At 41.2% G+C, this 20,667-nt stretch overlaps 1 protein-coding gene across 2 annotated transcripts in view; it reads right to left on the bottom strand.

Annotated features, from left to right (window-relative positions):
• Positions 1-20,667, bottom strand: part of EPS15 (epidermal growth factor receptor pathway substrate 15) — a 105,679-nt gene that overhangs the window by 30,482 nt on the left and 54,530 nt on the right. For both annotated transcript variants that reach the window (XM_084787048.1, XM_084787049.1), the window contains exon 13: positions 12,080-12,152. In XM_084787048.1, coding sequence (XP_084643174.1) covers positions 12,080-12,152 — 73 coding nt within the window. The remainder of the gene's footprint in view (positions 1-12,079; positions 12,153-20,667) is intronic.

The following is a 20,667-nucleotide window of genomic DNA, read 5'->3' as shown; positions in this document are numbered from 1 at the left end:
AGGTCTGTGTGACCCTCCAGGGATACAAACACACCTTTTTTATTTGTTTGTTTCTGTTATTTTTGTTTGGTTTTTTTGTTTGTTTGTTTGTTTTTCAAGACAGGGCTTCTCTGTGTAACCGCTCTGTCTGTCCTGGAACTTGCTCTATAGTTCAGGCTGGCCTTGAACTCATGGAGATCCGCCTGTCTCTGCCTCCCAAATGCTGGGATTAAAGGCGTGCGCCACCACTGCCCGGCACAAACACACCTTTAATCCAGGAGGCAGAGGCAAACAGATCTGAGTTCAAGGGCAGCCTGATATAGAGCAATAACAGGTAAAGAAAAGCTTAGGTCCAGGCATGGTGGTACATGCCTTTAATCCCAAATGAAGGTTTAGTTAGTTTGTAGAAGGAAGCACTTATGTTTGAAAGTGATGTCTAATTGAGTGGCAGAAAAGGTGACAGACAAATCAGAGATTTGACAGAATAGGATACACACAACTCTCACAAGAAGAAAGAGGAAAGGAAAGCTATTTAAGAGGCAGTTTTACAGAGAGAGGAGGCACTTTTTACCAGGACAGTAATAGATGGTTTGCAGAGACAGAACTCAGGTGAAGACAGAACGAGGCAGAAAATGAGAAGAAGCCAGAAGATCAGAGCAGACTGCTAAGTTAGTTTGGGGCCAAGCAGAGCAATTCTGGGCTGAGAGAGAACCTGTACTGAATTAAGTCAGCTGGGAGAAGAGTTTGAGCCAGATCAGCTGAGTTGAACCAGCCAGCCCAGAGCTCAGAAAGAACAAGCAAGGGTGAGCTTGTCAAGCAAATAAGTCTCAGAGGCTGAAAATATTCTAGGCCTAGGTTAGATTGTATGGAGGCTAGAAGCTTCCAGGACCAGGCCTGGGTTAGCAGAAGGAGGCAGTAAGCATCCCAGACCACAATTGAGCCAAGAGAATAAAAGTTTCTTTTACAAATGCCTCCATAATATCCAGCTGTAGAACATTTTCTTAATTAGTTAATAATGTGGAAGGCTCAACCTATTGTGGATGGGGCCATCCCTGGTCTGGTGGTCCTGGGTTCTGTGGGCTGAGCAAGCCAGGGGAAGCACGCCAGTAAGCAGCATCCATGGTCTCTGCATCAGCACCTGCCTCCAGGTTCCCGCCCTGTTTGAGTTCCTGTCCTGAATTCCTTTGATGAACAATGCTGTGGAAGTGTAAGCCAAATAAACCCTTCCCTCCCCAATTTGCTTTTTGGTCATGGTGTTTCATCACAACTACAGAAACACAGTGACTAACAGGACAGCCAAGGCTACACAGAGAGCCCTGCCTCACAAAAACGAAAACAAAAACAAAATACCACCACTACCACCACCAATAACAAAAGGCCCTGGCTAAACCCCCAGTACTAAAACCAAAAAGAACAACTTCAACTTATGTCAAATTCCGTATGTTCTTACTTGTATATAACAGTGAAAGCGTGTTCTCATGCAATACGGAATAGCATTTGTCGGCCCTTGGGTGGGAGTAGGGGAGAAAGGGTTGAGAGTAGTGCTATGTACAGCTATACAGGAGTGAGTCCTGATGCTCCGTAGCACGGCAGGGTAACTATAGGTCACAGCAATTAAATATTTCCAAGTGCCTAGGGCTTTCAAAGTCATCAACACACACAAATAATGCATGCCTGAGTGACAGTTTTGCCAATTATCTTCATCTGATCAGTGTACTGTATAAAAGGCTCAAATGTCACACTGCATCCTTAGACATATGTATAATTACTATGTACCAGTTAAAATTAAGAAAAACAAACTTTGTATTTTTATTTTTTATTTTTGAGAAAAGGCCTCGTGTGGCCCAAGCTGGCTTGACCTCAGATGCGGCAAAGGACAGCTAGCCTTGGAATCCCAAGTACTAGAATTACAGGTATACCCACTACAACTGGAAAGAAACGTTTTAAAAGCATGAAACACAAAGGAAAACAAGTCCTGTGTCAAATCCTATCACTTACCCACCAAAACCTTTCAGAGTCTCCATCTCACTGGAAAAAAAAAATCAGTCCTTAAGAACCTACAGTAACCTGTATGTCAACTCATGTTCAAGTGCTCCCTCCGTCACTCAGTTTACTTCAGCCACACTGACCGCCATGCTGCACCTTGAGCAAGCCATAGACAAGCTTCTCACGCTTACTACTTCTTTTCCTAGGCATCGAAGCATTTGATCTCTTTCAAAGTCTTTTTTGTTGTTGTTGTTCTGTTACAGTGTCAGTTTCTGACCAATACAACCAACACCTCCTGACTCTGCTCCTGATATATAGATAGAATACAGTTTCTTTTCTTTCTTGGGGGGGGGGGGATTTTTCAAGATAGGGTTTCTCTGTGTAGCCCTGGTTGTCCAGGAACTCATTCTGTAAACCAGGCTGGCCTTGAACTCACAGAGATCTGCTTGCCTCTGCCTCCCAAGTGCTAGAATTAACACCACCCCCAGGCCCCAGTTTATTTTCTATAATAGCTTTCATGAAGTAATGAGCGCTGAAGAGTTAATACTACATAATTTTACTCAGGGAGTTGTGCAAGTATCATGTAAAGGCATTTCGGAACATTTCCATCAACCTCCCACAGGAACTCTGTACTCTGCAGCAGGTCTCCCCCTTTCTACTCCCGACCTTTCTCTTGCTTCCCATTCTCCTCCGGCCTAGGTAACCAACAAGCTATTTCTCATTTCTACCAATCTGTCTAGTTTGGATATTTTACATAAATGTAATCATGTAATTGTTTCCCCTAAGAGGCATAATTTTTTCAATATTGGTATATAATTATTTTAAACCATTTTTCTGAGGCATATAACTCATATTTAAAACCTGTCCTTTTTTTTTTCCCCCTGAGCTGGGGTTTAAACCTAGGGCCACATGCACACTACGTAAACCCACCACTGTTTATGTAGAGGAGAAATTTTAATTGATTATATGTCAAAGATTGGACTGGAAAGATGATTCAGTGGGCAAAGACTCTCAAGACCTTCCACAGGTATACAGTGACATGCATGCATCCCAAATGCATATCCAAGAAGTAGGTGCTATTACTGGTCACCTATACAGGTAAGAAAACTAAACCACTGATGGGCAAGGGAAAAAATACTATTCAGATTACTTCTCAGATTTTTGGATAAGATTAGTGTTTTGGGTTTTTTGTTGTTTTTGTTTTTGATTTTTTGATTTATTTATTTTTTATTATTATGTATACAGTGCTCTGCCAGGCCAGAAGAGGGTATCAGATCATATTTTGATGGTTGTGAGCCACCAGGTGGTCCCTGGGAATTGAACTCTGGACCTCTGGATGAGCAGTCGGTGCTCTTAATCTCTGAGCCATCTCTCCAGCCCCGGTGGTTTATTTTTTTTTAACCAATTTAATATTATACATATCCTCTAAGTGTAATATACTAAGTGAATTTTAAAAAGATTTCTTTTTTTTTAATTGCATGTATATGTCTGCATGTGGGTATGTGCCTATTCATGAAAGTGTCCATGGATGGTGCAGGCCAGAGACATTGTAATGCCCTGACATGGTTACTGAGGACTGAACTCAGGTCTCCTGGAAGAACATGCTTTTAACCATTGGGCAATACCTCCAGCCCCTATTAAATCAATCTCTGTAATAAGAAATGGAACAGGAGCTATCTCCATCCTGTGCTCATGACCAGGTAGTCCAAAATCCTCAAAGACCAGCATAAATCCTCTCCAAGTACACATGACTGCCACATACCAAAACAAAACAAAAAACTTGTTTTAAAAATAGTGAAACATGTTACCTGTCCCCATCCATCCAATTTCTTTCTCTACAACCTAAACAAAAATCTAGACTTTCAATTCTCTAATCAGATCTAGTCTTTGTAAATATGTAGTCTTTAAATATAAGTACAAAAAAGGAAAATACTAATTACCAAGAAAGAGCATATAAGAAAGTGTTTAGAGCTGGAGCAGTGGCACACCCTGGGAGGCAGGCAAGTGGATCTCTGAAGGTGTAAGGTTATTGTGTAATTCAAATGCTGATTTCTGTGTATGCCTCCCCACGCCCAATCTGGTTGCAATCTTTGTTCTGAGGTCTCCTGGGTCAATGTTGTATAAACACTGCTCCCCAATTGTCCCCTGGTATGCCAATAAGGCAGCTTACAGCCAATCCATGAGCAGGGGAAAGAATAGGGCTGGACTTCCTGCCAGCCAGGGGAGGAGGAGTTACAGGAGGAAAGAAGTAGGGGATTAAGCCAGGGGAGAGGTCCAAGGGACACCAGGAGAGAGGAGTTGGAGCAGAAAAGCTACAAAGTGCAAATATCTCAGTATCTCTGCCAGGTTAAGCTAGGAGGAAAACAAATTACCTTAGAGAGTTAAGAATAGATTAATAACTGCTCAGTTATTGTGCTGTGAAGCTTATTAAACAAATACAGAAGTCTCAGTTATTTGTGTGATCGCTGGGCTATGAGAAAAACTGAGAAACAGTTTTATAAAAATAATTATAACAGATCTCTGTGAATTTGAGGCTAGCCTAGTCTACAAAGCGAGTCTAGGACAGCCAAGGCTACACAGAGAAACCTTGTCTCAAAAAATAAAATAAAAAAGTGTTTAGGACATAGTTTTTATTTTTTTTAATAACATCAAATGATTGAGAATTCACTGCCAGAAAAGTTCCCTCATTTCTCAGGCGTTACTGAATTTTATACTTAATGATTTGTTACATTTCATTAAGTATGTGTATGTAGGTTAGAGTCGGATCTTCTCCTAACTATGTGGGTCCCAGGGATCAAATTTAGGTCCTCAGGCTTTACTTGATGAGCCATTTTGCTAGCCTGTATTTTACAATTTCCTGTGACATGTGTGTACATGTCATGTGTGTGCCTGGTGCTCAGGGAAGCTAGAAAAAGGCTTTGGATTGCCTGGAACTGGAGTTACAGCTGGTTATGAGCCACCATGTGGTTGCTGGGGATTGAACTTTGGTCTTCTAGAAAAGCAGCCAGTGCATCCTTTTTAAAATAAAAGTTTTGGGCCTGAAAAGATGGCTTAGAGGTTAAGAGCACTGGCTGCTCTTCCAAAGTTCCTGAGTTCAACTCCCAGCAACCACATGGTGGCTCACAACCATCTATAATGAGATCTGGTACCCTCTTCTGTTGTGCAGGCTAAATAAATAAATAAATAAATAAATAAATAAATAAATAAATAAATATTCTTTTAACAAGGTATCATATCTCTAGTGATTTTACTAATTTAAATTTTTTCTATGTTTCTGTTCTTTTCTATGTAAGAACTACCAATACAAAAATCAATGTTCATTTCTTTTAATACACTGAACTATTTTTAAAATAGTCATTTTAGTATGTCACTTAATTGTAACCTCAGATGATAGGCTTCCATAAGAGGAATAAGAATAAACAAACCAACATAATATATACTTAGCCTTTCTCCATCTCTTTCTCTTATAAGAGCAAATACTTTCACTCAGGCAACCCAATTTTTACTACTTTGTCTTTTTTCTTTGCTGTAATGAAAAGCTATCTTGTAACACAAAAGTACAGGCCTTTAAGAAACGTTTACTGATAAAATACCCCTAGGAAATACTTAAGCCTTAATTAATGTCCATATTAAAAAATAGCATTTCTCCATGTTTATTTCTCAGCATGAAGAAAGAAGCATCTCTATAAAAATTCCAACGTAAGGCCAGCACGGTGTCCCATGCCTGCAATGCAGTCCCAGCCCTTTTAGGGGTCAGACAAAATGATAGCTGTGAGATCAAGGCTAGACTGAGCTACAGCAAGCTTTATGTCAGCAAAGTGTGACGTTGTCTTAAAAGCTAAAGATAAAACAACAGATAGGCCGGCAGTTAAGAGCATCTGCTGCTCTTTCCTAGAGCCTGGGTTTGGTTCTCGGCACTCCCATGGTGGCAGCTCACTACTGTTCAGAACTGGAGAGACCCCACCCACTCTTCACTAGTACCAGGTATGCACATGGTCCACATACATACATTCAGGCAAACACTCATAAAATTGAAAAAGAAATCTTTACAAAGAAAAGCTTAAATTTTTTTTTCCAACACAAATCCACAGCAAAGGATCTTTGCTTTCAGTAAAGAGATTTAAAATTAAGTCAAAATGAAAAGTTGCAATATATATTCTAATATAAATAAAAAATTTTTCTTATCACAAACCCATTTACAAGGCTACCCCTCTGCAATGCAGCTTCGACATTATTCTCTGTATCCAGATCTGTTTGGCTGTTTTATTTTGGCACAAATTTGCTTATCTTGGAAGTAGATAAAGGCACCAATGCGTGTCTCCCATCTCCCTCCTCCAGCATTCTCCACCCAGTACACCCTAACTAGGGCAGTGCAGGTTCCGGCACTTGGATAGCGCAGTGAGTCACCAGAGACTCCTGCAGGAGCCCCTCTCCTGCGTCCGCGCTACTGGCCTCGAGGCGCTATGGACTGCAAAGGCAAGAGGGCAATAGCAATGAGAGCAGCAGAGACCAAAGGAACAATAACGGCGTGACATGGTGCCAACGGCTACCTTAGGAAACATCACAGCCAGGCTCATCTAAGAGGCCGCATTCAGGAATAAAGGGTTACCTGCACTGGAAATCCTAGCCTGTAATCCCACTCTGGGAGGCAGAGGCAGGTGGACTGCTGTGAGTTCGAGGCCAGCCTGGTCTACAAAGTGAGTCCAGGACTGCCAAGGCTACACAGAGAAACCCTGTCTTGAAAAACCAAAAAAAAAAAAAAAAAAAAAAAAAAGGAAGGAAGGAAGCGGGGAAGGAGAGCAAAATTTCAAGAAAAATGTCCTGTTTTCTAGAAACTTCTCAAGATACTGAAACCAACAAACTCACCTTGTGCCCTCTACATATCATGGGGAGCTATGTAAAAAAAATTTTTTGTGTCTAATTTTGTTTTTCGAGAGAAAGTTTGTCTGTGTAGCCCTGGCTGTTCTGGACTCACTTTGTAGACCAGGCTGGCCTACGCATCCCTGAGTGCTGGGATTACAGGTGTGAGCCACTGTGGCCAGCTTGTAAAAATAAATTTTAAACACTGTTAACTCTTAAGACATATTGTTATTAAAATAACTCATCTTAGTAACCTGAGTCTGATGTACTACTAAAGAAGTAATTTAACAATTGAACCTATAAAATATTAGCAACATGAAAATGAAAGGATCACTGGCATATGCCTGTAATTCTAGCATCTGGGAGGTGTAGGCAGGGGGGGGGGGATCTCGAATTTGAGATGAATCTGGGTTACATAGCAAATTATAGCTATTCTGGATTACATAGTGGAATCCTGTCTCAAACAAACAAACAAACAAACCCCCATAAAACAAGAAAACAAAACCCCAATGACTTACGAATAAAACTTGTTTTTCCAACTAAAGTTATCCCTTTTCCTCAGAGGGGGAAAAATGCCAAATAAATACATTAAAATGAAAAAAAAAAAACACTAATTACTCTGAGCTACTAACTCTTGTTTTTCAAGATTTATTTTTATTTTTTCAGATTTTATTTTATGTGTATAAGTAGGCACATCACATGACTGCCCGGTGCCTATAGAGGCGAGAAGGCATAGGATCCTCTGGGATGGAGTTATAGATGGTGGGGAGCCACTGTGTGGATGCTGGGAGTTACAGATGGTGGGGAGCCACTGTGTGGATGCTGGGAGGTACAGATGGTGGGGAGCCACTGTGTGGATGCTGGGAGTTACAGATGGTGGGGAGCCACTGTGTGGATGCTGGGAGGTACAGATGGTGGGGAGCCACTGTGTGGATGCTGGGAGGTACAGATGGTGGGGAGCCACTGTGTGGATGCTGGGAGGTGTAGATGGTGGGGAGCCACTGTGTGGATGCTGGGAGTTACAGATGGTGGGGAGCCACTGTGTGGATGCTGGGAGGTGTAGATGGTGGGGAGCCACTGTGTGGATGCTGGGAGGTATAGATGGTGGGGAGCCACTGTGTGGATGCTGGGAGGCATAGATGGTGGGGAACCACTGTGTGGATGCTGGGAGGCATAGATGGTGGGGAGCCACTGTGTGGATGCTGGGAGGTGTAGATGGTGGGGAGCCACTGTGTGGATGCTGGGAGTTACAGATGATGGAGAGCCACTGTGTGGATGCTGGGAGGTGTAGATGGTGGGGAGCCACTGTGTGGATGCTGGGAGGTGTAGATGGTGGGGAGCCACTGTGTGGATGCTGGGAGTTACAGATGATGGAGAGCCACTGTGTGGATGCTGGGAGGTGTAGATGGTGGGGAGCCACTGTGTGGATGCTGGGAGGTACAGATGGTGGGGAGCCACTGTGTGGATGCTGGGAGTTACAGATGGTGGGGAGCCACTGTGTGGATGCTGGGAGGTACAGATGGTGGGGAGCCACTGTGTGGATGCTGGGAGGTACAGATGGTGGGGAGCCACTGTGTGGACGCTGGGAGGTATAGATGGTGGGGAGCCACTGTGTGGATGCTGGGAGGTACAGATGGTGGGGAGCCACTGTGTGGATGCTGGGAGGTGTAGATGGTGTGGAGCCACTGTGTGGATGCTGGGCGTTGAACCTAGGTCCTCTATCTTACCTACCAGACTATCACTCTAGCCTGAGTTATTAACTCTTCACTAGTGAAATACGAATATCCAGGAGCTTCCTTTTGTGTGAAGTTACTATGAGCAAAGTCACACAAAAGTGGGACTTGGCAGATACCTACTGTGTCCCTAGTCATTCCTGCTTGTGGGTTCTGGGTACATTCTGTCCTATTTTTACTTTCATGTATAAATTCAAAGTTTGTTTATTTTTACTCGGACAGCTTCCTTAAGTAGCTAACAATGTATTTCCAAATATAGTAGAAGACATATATCCCAAGTGGAATTTCGAGCTCAAGAGCCTCCTAAGATGGAAGACTAGAATGTGTGTGTACACGTACATTTGATACTATTTTTATTTATCTGTGGTATGTGTATACATGTATGCATGTTCCTTCTTGTATTATGCAGGTTTGAAAAGGTCAGAGGAGAATTCAGATGTTTCGCTAGATCACTCTCCATCTTACTCCTCTAAGACAGGCTCTCTCACCCAACCTAGAGTTAGACTGGTAGCCAGCAAACCGCAGTGATCTTATGTCCACTTTCTACTGAGCTGGGGTCACAGGCATGCGCAGTAATGCCTGGATTTTTATGTGGATACTTGGCTCTTCATGTTTGTACAGCAAGCACTGTTACCCACTGAGACATCGCCTCAGCCCATCAATATAAATATTTAATAAACATACTTAAATATATTGTTTTCCAACTAGACTTATTTTGGACAGAGAGGCCTTCATATGATAAACACCAACATGGCTAACTGGAAATATACAACTGGCTCTCGGGGAACAGAGATCTTACTGTCAATAGTCGTCAGTATCAGGGTGACTGGGAGCAGTGAGAAGAAAGAAAACATTTTAAGATGTGAGCTCACAGACCACACAAGAAACAAAAAGGTAGAAAACCAATATTCTACTTTAAAATAGAAAGCACATATAAATACAAACCCAGAACCTGGCTGGCGTGCAGCTCGGTGAGGGCACATGTGCTTACATGAGGCTTTGAGGTCAATCTTCAGCACCAAAACAAAAACAAAGACAAGGCCAACCAAATAACTACCGATGGGGCTAGAAAGACAGTTCAGCTGTTAGGAGCACTTACTGTTCTTGCACAGGACCTAGGCTCATTTCCTAGCACCCACATGGCGGCTCTCAACTGCCTATACCTCCAGTCACAGGGATCAGACACCCCACCCCACCCCCACCCGGCAGACACCAAGTGTGCACATAGTGCACCTACACATGTACAAGCAAACCATTCATAAAATAAAAATAAGTAAAACCTTAAGGCTCTTGGTTGTAAAACTTTAATTCCTATGCTTAAGATATGAATTTGTGTAGCCACCTTACTTTACTAGCTAGAGAAATGCCAACACTCAAAAGAGACAAGGTAGTAGGGTACTCAACAACAGGCCAAGCTCCCATATCTCATCAGGATCTACATTAGAAAGCAGAGTAGGAAAAAAGTAGCTACGAATACTTCCTTAGGTTCTGCTATTTAGTAACAGCTCTAGTAAATGATCTTTTACCTGAAAAACTAGAAAGGTGGTACTAAACGCAGGCCATGGTGGTGCACATTTGTAGTCTCCACACTACAAGGAAGCAAGAAGATCAGGAGCTCTGGGCCCCCCTCAACTACAGTGAGTTCAAGGCCAGCTGGAGTTACATAAAACCCAGTTTCAAAAAAGAAAAGAAAGTACCAAAAGTTGGAATTACAGATTTTAACTATCAGTGTTACTTCTGGTCTGTACCTTGTTACTAAAGGGTCAATCAGAGCTAATTCAGTAGGTCATGAATTCCATTTCTTACCAATTTTCCTAAGTCTTTTTGTGCTTCAGAAAACAGAAGATGTTTTCTGAACACAAAAATGATCACAAAATAAGGTGCTTGAGCTGCTTATCAGTTACCATCACTGGCATCTCATTACCATTGATAACACAGAGATGACTCTACTAACCCAGCCAGAACTTCCATTAACCTCAGTATTACTGTCCAGTGAATTTATTTCCAGCCATCAGTGCTTGTCCTACACTAAGCAAGCTCTAAAATGCCTCACCCTATGCAAAAACCAGTTTGGATCTCATGTGCCAATCATAAATTTCAGATCCCACAAAGCTTAGTGTTCTTTTACTAATACCACTAAGCAAGACGAGCAAGTACATTACGGAGAAATTTTAGCAATACAAGTTCTATAATTATAAGAAACTTAATGTTTCAGGATATTCAAGGAACAATATAAATTTTAGTTCTCTCCTAAACTGGCTACTTAAATCTCCATCCAGTTTGTCTTTCCCTACAAATAACAAAATATTATCTATCACAAGAACCTGTATATTTTAGAACAGCAGCTGGTTAAATCTAGACGTTGTCTATGATTATACCAGTAACTATATCTACTTCAGATTTTTAAAAACCCCAACTTTTGTAGATTTTTGCCCTCTGTTCCCAAGCTGTATCCAGCAGTAACTACTGAAATTAAGTTTTAGTATTTGCATTTCTCAAGAAGCTTAAGATTATACAAAACAATAAAACTCAAGCAACTTACCAGCCCACATCCAATCTCATTACCAGAAAGAGAGATGCTGGTTATAAATCTCTTGACTTTCACACCACTTTTAGGAAAATTCCAATAAATATAATAAATGTAGTCATCCAATCAGAGTCAACTGCCAACCACAAGTCTCCCTAGCTTCCTCAATCTGTCAATGAATCATCTTCCCCACCCTAGCATGGTTCTCCTCCAGCAAAACAAAATGATGGGCCTAACAAATCCCAGTTTTTCCACCCATTTAAAACCATCAGTGCACGTTAGTAAATGCCATCTATGAGCCCTTGCTGGCACCTGCCACCAGTGCCCACACGGCCACCTCCTGTACAGCACTCAGGGAGCATATCCCAGTAACATGGCCACATGGAACCCTGCTCAATACTGGTTTTAATGTGTAAAACACTGTCATTTCTCAAACAGAAACAGGTTTTATTACCTTTTCTACTTACAAATTACTAATATAACACAGCAAAAAAGAGTTAAGTTTCTCTATGGCAAAGTTTCAGGTATTTTGGCTACAAAGCAGTTTATAAGATGTTATTTTACATTTCTCTCTATCATTTCCCACCCTCCCAGTCATGCAAAACAGTCTCTGAAAATAGTAGGTCTCTCAGCTGACAAAAACCTTACACGCGTGAAAAAGCAATTTTGTTTTTGATGATGATCCAATTTAATTCTACCGGCGTGATACTATTTATATCATCAAAGTCATCTTTAATAATAATATGAAAGTAAATATCATTAAAATATTTTCAAATCTAGAGATATATGCTTAAAAACACTGCTTTATCATTGCAGTATTATCTTTAAAGGCCAGAACTCAGAGCAACAAACATTTTTTTTCAAAAAAGACATTTATGTTAAATAAATATTAGGTATCCCCTAGACCTAATATCATGCCTGTGAAATAGTAAATACATTTACCATGACTATTCCTACATGAGAACCCGAGCAGCACATTTTACAGAGCACTTACCTGAACCTCACTTGTCCTCTGCTTAACTGTGTCTTCCTTCTCTTTAAGGTCCTGTTCCACATTGTTCTTTTCCCTGGAAGACCAGCAAACAATGCAAGAGTATCTGAGAACATCCGCTACAGCTGGGATGGCTATCCATCCTCCAAAGCCAGAATCGCTTTTTAAATACATGTTGAAACATTCAATTTTTTAAATGAAGGGCAGAATTTTCTACCCTCTTTAAATTATTTATGAAATAGAAATCAATATAAGCTCTGTTTGTAAAAAAAAAAAATTTGCTTCCTCACTAAAATGTGGTGAAAAAAGGATAGATTAAAAAAGGAAGAAGCAAAAACTAATCAATGGAAGGCTCAGGTTTCACTGATCTCACTGTTGCTATGGTGATATCATCCAATGAAAACTGCTAGTGAAGAAAAGGAGGGGTTGCATCAGCTCTCTAAGTTTAACCCTTAACTATCACTGTCCTATTAAATAAGAATGGCTGAATGAAACAGCCATTTGTGTGTTAATTCCCCTTAAATCACCAGTGGACATCAATTTTAGAATGCAACAACCTAGAAAAATGTAAAAGAACTTTAATATACAGGTAGCATGCTATTTGAAATACCACAGTTACTCCAAAGAGGTTCTTAGGGACTACCTATGAAACCCAATAGCTAAGTATGCAAAATTGTGTACATTATGTTTAAGAACAGTCCGAGGAGTGTTAGGTCTTTCCCTCAAATCAAACACATAAGCCTCTTGGAAACAGCAGCCCAAATTCAGATGTTCTTTAACAGAGCTGGAGCTATACGAATGAATCTCAAAAAAAAAAAACCCTTAAGATTTCAATGACAAAATAAAGCTATTTCTTTTCCTGTAACAAATTTAACTTTCCATGTTTACTAAAACCATTCGCATGTACTGCTCTTTTATTTTCTACAAAATGAGAGGTAAAAAAGCCACAGAATCCTTCAGCAGTACATGGGAGTGGGAAGAAGGCAGCACAGAGAGGGAAGACAGCATTTAGGAAACCCTCTAGTCTAGTATGGCAGTCTCACCTTACAGGGTCATTACCATGTTTCAAATAACTAACACCAACTCAGAGTCTAACAGAATCCAAATGTAAGCTTGAATTCCATTAGCTGTATCATAAAGGAAAGTGACAAAATTATACCAAACACGTTAGGAAGAAACTACATGCCTTATTTGTATATCTCATCCTGTTACAGTAAGACTTTGAAATGTAGCACCACATCAGCTGTTTTGGACCTTCAGGTACAATGATCTCAAGGTCTTTATGGAAGAAGAAGGCTCGAGAATAAAGCTGTTTGTACACTGTTACTTTTAAATACCTGAGATGGCCAAGGAACTCACTAACCGTTTGTCAGATGGGTTGCCATGTGGGTCTCGATGTCCTGGAGATTTTAAACAGTCCCTTACCATTCGAATCATTGTTCCAGCCTTCCTTCCATCTCTCAATGTACTATGCAGAGGCCACCCCCCACAGCCAGCCCTTATCAAATTAGGTGAAATTGAAAAATAGAAAATCACAAGGGGAAAAATCTGAAAATATAGCGCCAACTCTGCTAGCTCAATCTTGGAAAATTTTTTTCCTCCTTATGTGAGCAGATGAGTGTTTTCAGTCCTGCTGCAGTATGTCAGAGATAAGTCACATGAAAATCTAGCGCTCCCCCAACCTCCACCCTAGGCTCCAGCCCCCAAATCCTCAGAGACACTGCACACAAGGTCAGTCCCACTTCAGCTCCATTTGAGACAGCAGATAACAAAAATACATGATAATGTATCGGAGACCGTCACTGCAGACATGAGGGTGCATCATTTAAATTCTTTCTGCTGTTCTTTTAACTCTTGTTACTGGCAGTGTCTGCTCACCGTCTCTGCTCTGCTGTTCGCTCCTGTTACTCACAGTGCCTGCTCAGAAAACAAAATGTGCACACAGGAGAACTGAGCTGTAAGAAGGCAGCGGCTGACTTGCAGTAGTGGAGACAGAAGAATGGCAGAGCAAAGGAAGCTCACTTGGTGAGGGAGGGAGAGAGATCAACAAAGCCTGGAGCTCTTAGCAGCAAGCAGTCTATGTCTGAGCAAAATGGAGGGTGCCTGAACAGTACAGACTGCTGCTTATAATTTATGGCAGTTGGGGGGAGAAACAATAGAAATATCTCTAAACATATGCTAAAGACCATTCTCCACTCAAGAAATATGAGAACCTTTAGAAATTGTTTCTTAGCTCAGAGATCAATAAAACCTAACTTCTATTCAAGTTTACCGAAGTAAAATTCTGGTCCCTTTAATAATTCCTTCAATAATGTGATGAAAACTAAGTGCCATAGCATAGTACTAGCCAATGTATAAAAATTAATTTAGCTTATATCAGAAACACCAAAGTGTTATTCTATTGCCTTGAAATAACTCTTAACTTCTAACTACACTCTTATTTTCAGGTAATTATAAACATTTAAACATACATTTAGATGCATGAAAATTGATTGGCTGTATTTCTTACATGCTTTCTTTTAAAAACACATTTTTCTAAAGGTAATATAAATAACCAATACAAAACATTAAAAATGTAGGTATATTTCTATGTAAATTTTATTCATGTGTATCTATGTGTTCCTGTGTATATGACCAAGAGGACATGTGTGCATTTGTGTGTGGGCTCAAGGCAGATGCCTGGTGTCTTCCGTGATCCTTCCCCACCTCACACACACTGAGGCCAGCCTCTCACTTGCACCTACAGCTTGCACATTGCTAGTCTACCCAGATGCTTGCTCGGGAGACACGCTGCCCCTTCTCCCATACTGAGATTATAGCCAGACCACCATACCTCCCCAGAGTTGACAATGGTGCTGGGTATCAAGGCCTCCCCCATATACACTTGTTTGACAAATGTAATATCTAATGAGCTATCTCAGCCCCCAAAACACTCTTTTTAACATACTTTAAAAACTATTCAAGTATTCAGCTTCTCAAGCAGTCTCTAATATATTATATGGACAATAAAGAAGAAATTTCCAGAAAGGAGGAAAGAATTATTCCTACTCATCCCTCATTTAGAGTATCTCTCTGTCCTGTTCACTCATACATACTTACACGTCCTGACAATACACAGTACGAACGCTACAGAGGGTGAGGGGGGAGGGGGAGGGGCAGGATTCCCTGGCATTTGAAAGGCTCACAGTTTTGATTCTGTGTACCTTCATATTGGACCAGCAAGGAAAGTGAGGCTCCAGCTAGGCTTTCAGAGGCCTGTGGTGAGTAACTGCAGAAACTTAACATGGGTGGTCAAATGCAGTCAGGTTAAGAAAATCTGAGTCCACAATTTACTTGTATTTATGCTGGGCTCAGTTTATAGAAAAAATAGAGGAAGCCATCTGTCTTGACTTTAATACAGTGCCAACAGCATCACAGATTAACTCACTTCCCTTATCCTTCCCAGATACATACTTATTGTCATTTTTATGAACGTATCATCCGTCATTTTCTAAAACTAAAAACCATTAGAAACTAGAAAGCTTATGAAAACTCACAAAGTTATTATTTTTTCAGTCTTGGTACTTCTTATAAAACTCCTTTAGATGCAATCTAAACTTAGAATGTTAACACTAAGAAACTTAACTACTGACTTCTATTACAAGTAAAGGGAAGCATGCTATTCTCATTAAATACTCTTCGGTGAGGTACCTAAGTCTTTTTTGTTTTTGTTTTTGGAGACAGGGTTTCTCTGTTCAGCATTGCCTATCCTGGACTCACTTTAGTAGGCCAGGCTGGCCTCAAACTCACAGCAATCCACCTGCCTCTGCCTCCCAAGTGCTGGGATTAAAGATATGTGCCACCATTGCCCAGCTGAGATACCTGAGTCTTAAGAGTAAGAAAAAGAATAAAACCCAGGAGACCTGGGTTCTAATCCAGCCTTCTATGAAAGTATCTTTCTGACACAGGCCACGCCTTAGTCTCCATATGTGACCCTAATTATCTTCACTATCTTGAGTTAGGATGGCAAAATACACATGATAGAAGATACACGCTTTGAGCCTAAGCACTTAAACAATGATAATGGAATACTTTTTAAACCTGTAAAAAGAACTTATAGTTACAAGGCAACGTTAGAAAACCATCTACGTGCTGGGGCTGGAGCTCAGTGGTACAGCACTTAGGACACATGCATGAGGCAGGTGCAATCCTGACTAAAGGAGGCACATTTAAATTGCTCAGAAGAAAAACTATCAATGAAGAATTCTGTACCTGCCAGGCACGGCAGACGCATACTTGGAACCCCAGTACTCAGGAGGCAGAAGCAGGCATATCTCTGTGTGTTCCAAGCAAGTTCCAGGCCAGCAGGAGCTACTAAGTTAGAGCTGTCTTTAAACAAACAACAACAAAATCCTGTACCTGACAAAACTGGCCTTAAACTATGCCCGCATAAACAAAAATTAGTAGGGCTGTCCTGTAAGAAATGCTAACGAGTCCTTCAAACAAAAGCATGGCGGACAATAAGCTCAAAGGCATATGACAATGTAAAGGTTGTATGTACATGTACAATGTAAATGTAAATCCACTAAAGGTAAATATGTGAGCAAACACTAGAAATGACAGTACTATAATTGTGATTCACAACTTCATTTTACACTTTCTGTAAGATTTAAATGATAAATGCACTAAAACTACACATCTCAGCTAGCCAGGCATGGTAGCACACTCCTGTAACCCCAGCACTCAGGGAGGCAAAGGCAGGTGGATCTCTGTGAATGTGAGGCCAGCCAGGTCTACAGCCAAAGCTATAGAGAGAAACCCTGTCTCGGAACAGAAACAAAAAACAAACAAACAAACAAGAAACTACAAGTCTGCTAGTAGAAACACAATCCATAAAAATATAATCTGTAACATCAATAAACTAAAAGGTTTTTATATGTAACTAAAATAAGTTCATTCCAATTAAGTTCAGATTGGGAGCTAAGGCTATAATTCAGTTGGCAGGCTTTGTGTAGCATGTATGAAACCCTGGGTTTCTCAACCCAGTATAGCATAAAACTGAACACCTTGGCACTCACAACTGTAATCCCAGCACTCATGAGGTAAAGGCAGAGGTTCGGAAGTTCAAGGCCATCCTCAGGACAGCAAGTGTGCAGTCACACTGAGCCTTGAGAGACCTTTGTCTCAAAATAAAAGAGGGGCTAGGAATAGGGAGCTAAGTAGAGCTGGCCGGATATGGCCATGGACAATCATGGACAGGCAGCCTGTCATCTTTGCCGAACACACTGGGTGCACTGCTTTTCTTGCTTGGGGTTCTTTATCTCGATGTAGCATCAACTATGCCAAGGAGGAGAACTGAAATTGACGTTCTCTGGCCCAGAGTTCCAGGACATGGTCTAAGGTAACGTAGAGGTGGTAAGGGGCCTCCCCCTGGACTTCATGTCTCCTATCCATCCCAGCACACAAAGCAACCACACCTGCATCTTTTCAAACAATGTTTATTTCCCCGAAGTCTTTCTTAGTCCAATAGAACAAGAAGCTAAGACTGAATAGGGCCCACAAAAGGGCTGCTTTCCTTTCTACTCTTTCCCCCAACACACAAAAAAATACACATATACATTAAACTGTCCAATTTTAGAAGATTAAAAAGTTGTGGAGATTGCTGATGATAGCAGTAATAAATGTACTTAATGTCACTTAAAATGTATGGACTACACCTGTAGTCCCAGCTACTTAGAAGGGTAGGGCAGGAGGAGTCCAAGTTCAAGGCCTGCACGGACCACATACATAGGGAGTTTTAAATCAGCCTGGACAACTTAGCAAGATCCTGAGTCAGGAAAGAAAAATGTAAAAACCTGGGGTTATATAGCCCAGTGGCGGAGCACTCACAAAAGCCTGCAGATCAATCTCCAGTATTAAAACAAAAGACAACACGTAACACAGTTAAACTTTGTTATAAACATTAAGCAGAGGTGAGAATTTCTAGATAGACTGAGTAGGTCTGGATGAAGAGGCACACATGAGGAAAGCTGAAATGGAGCATCAGAGGCGACTGATCATAGCAGCCAGTGCCAGTGCTAGGGAAGCATGCAGAACTGCAGCAAACAGGAAATGCTGACCCTGGAGGCTTCTAGACCAGCCTGAAACTTTGCCTTTGAGCTGTGAATGACAGTATTTAACAATACGACTCTTCTTTCCGTTTTGGCTTGTGGGAAGAGAGGAAGCAGAGGCTTTTATTATTCAACAGCTGATGACAACTGTTGGAAAGGCAGCAGAACAGCCTGACTTGCTTATTTGGAAACTGTTAGAAGTCTATAGTTAGATTAGAGTAATAACTATACACAGCCTTCCATTCAAATGAGTCTAAAGGTTAGGTAGCTTTTTATACTGAATTTTACTTTAGGTTTTTAATTTCTCTAAAATTAAAGTTTGGGTTCTGTTTATAATCTGTTGGAAGAAATAAACATTAATTATAAAATATTAAGATAAATGCCATAACCATTTAAACATGAATGGTTTACATGAACTGTCTTACTTCTGGGAGGCTGGTTGTTTTTCTGTTTTTAAATTAATGTATTTTTTATTTTACATGCTATGTGTGTGTGGGATATACAAGTACACCATATATATGCAGGTGCTTGCAGAGGCAAGAAGAGGGCTTCCAATATCCTGGAACTAGGGCTACAAGTCAATTGTAAGCCGCCAGATGTGGCAGCTGTGAACTGAACAGGATCTCTACAAGAAGCAAGTGCTCTCAGCTGCTGCATCATCCCTCTTGATGGGAGGCAGGAGCCAAGGTTTCTCTGTGTAGCCTTGGCTGTCCTGGACTCTCTTTGCAGACCAGGTTGGCCTCAAACTCACAGCGATCTGCCTGCCTCTGCCTCCCTGAGTGCTAGGCTTTTTAAGTAAGATTCTAAGATTCTCTTTAAAAATCTATTTCAGGGCTAGAGAGATGGCTCAGAGGTTAAGAGCACTGACTGCTCTCTCAGAGGTCCTGAGTTCAATTCCCAGCAGCCACATGGTGGCTTGCAACCATCTATAATGTGATCTGATGCCCTCTTCTGGCCTGCAGGTGTACATGCAAGCAGAGCACTATATACATAAAAATAATTTTTAAAAATCATTTTCTGCAATAGGGTCTCACTATGTAGTTCAAACTGGCCTTGAACTTGTGATCAGATTCTAGTGTGCTGGAATTACAGGCACATGCTACTCTACACCACTTGTAAAAACTTTAAAAATATAATTTATGAACTTAATCTGCATTAGTCTTTTTATTGCTGCACAATGAATCATACATGTGGCCAACATTATCTCTGTGTCTGTGAGTTTGGAATTCCACCTCAGTGGTGGAAGCTTGCTCAGTATGCATAAGGCCTGATCTGAGCTCTGCAAAAGAGCAAAACAACAACAAAGCTCCTGTGGATAGAGATAGTACTCAGATGGCTCTTGAGAGGGGAAAGCTAGACGTTGGCAGAGATTGGGGCTAAAAGATCCATTTCCAGGGTTATTATTGCTATTAATTTATTGTTAACAAAGTTGTTATTGTTGTTTTAAATCATTCTTCAATATAAACAAGAAAGAAGCCTGTACATTGAGGCACAGAATGACATGGGCACAACCATGCCTAGACCGATGCATCAGCCTCATGGGAAATTGGCAAATCCTGCCCACTCCACCCCACTTCCATGAGGCTCAGAGATGGCAAAGCCTTCCTCTAGACCCTGATATTTACCACCTGCAGACGGCTCTGACCAAGATTAGCTACACCTGACTTCTTGTTCGGCTGGATAAAATAACCTGATTCCTTGTTCACATGTACATAATAAACCTGTCTCCTTGTGCACTTAAGTGTAAAAACCCTACCTCCTGTTCAACTGTACATGATAAACACACCGCGCTTCCCGGGAGCTATGCTTCTCCATCTCGATCCCAGCCCACCCAATCCCAGCGTGGTAGTGTCTTCAGGTGTCTCTGTGTCTGTCTGTCTTCATGCCCTCACTGTCAAAGTCAGTCAGTCCCTGGGGCTGTGCAAAAACACAGCACTGACAACCTGGCTACAGCGGTCCTTTCTGCCTTCACTCAGTTGTTCTAAACAGCATTCACTGAGCAACTCTTCAGGAAGTCTTTGCTCTAAGGTGTGAGCTGTGTACTGAGGATGATAACTAATAACCTCTACTGATTTGCCACGTTCTCAGCATTTACATAGTTACGTTTGCATTTCCATTTTACAGACAAGAAACTAAAACACTGACAGGTAAGTAAATTTGACCAAATCAGGCAGGTGAGATGGCTCAGTGGGTAAAGGCACTGGTGACGTACTGTGACAACTTGAGTTTGATCTCCAGGACAAACATGGTGGAAAGACAGAAACAGACTTCCCCGACAAGTTGTTCTCTGACCTCCATGTGCATGCATCACCACACACACTACATAAATGTTTAAAAAAAAAAAACTTGAAAAAATGATACCACATAATCTAGAAATGTTTCAAACTTCTACCACTGAAATCCTCATCTGTAATAAGAGAGAGGAGCTGGAAAGGTGGCTCAGTGGTAAAAGTGCTTTTTGCTAAGCCTGGCAATCAGCGTTTTATCCCAGCAAGTTGCCCT

Source organism: Acomys minous (genome assembly GCF_964271855.1).
Source record: "Acomys minous genome assembly, chromosome: 6".
In the NCBI taxonomy this organism is placed as follows: Eukaryota; Metazoa; Chordata; class Mammalia; order Rodentia; family Muridae; genus Acomys; species Acomys minous.
Note: the sequence above shows the minus strand (reverse complement) of the source record. Positions and strands in the feature narration are given on the sequence as shown.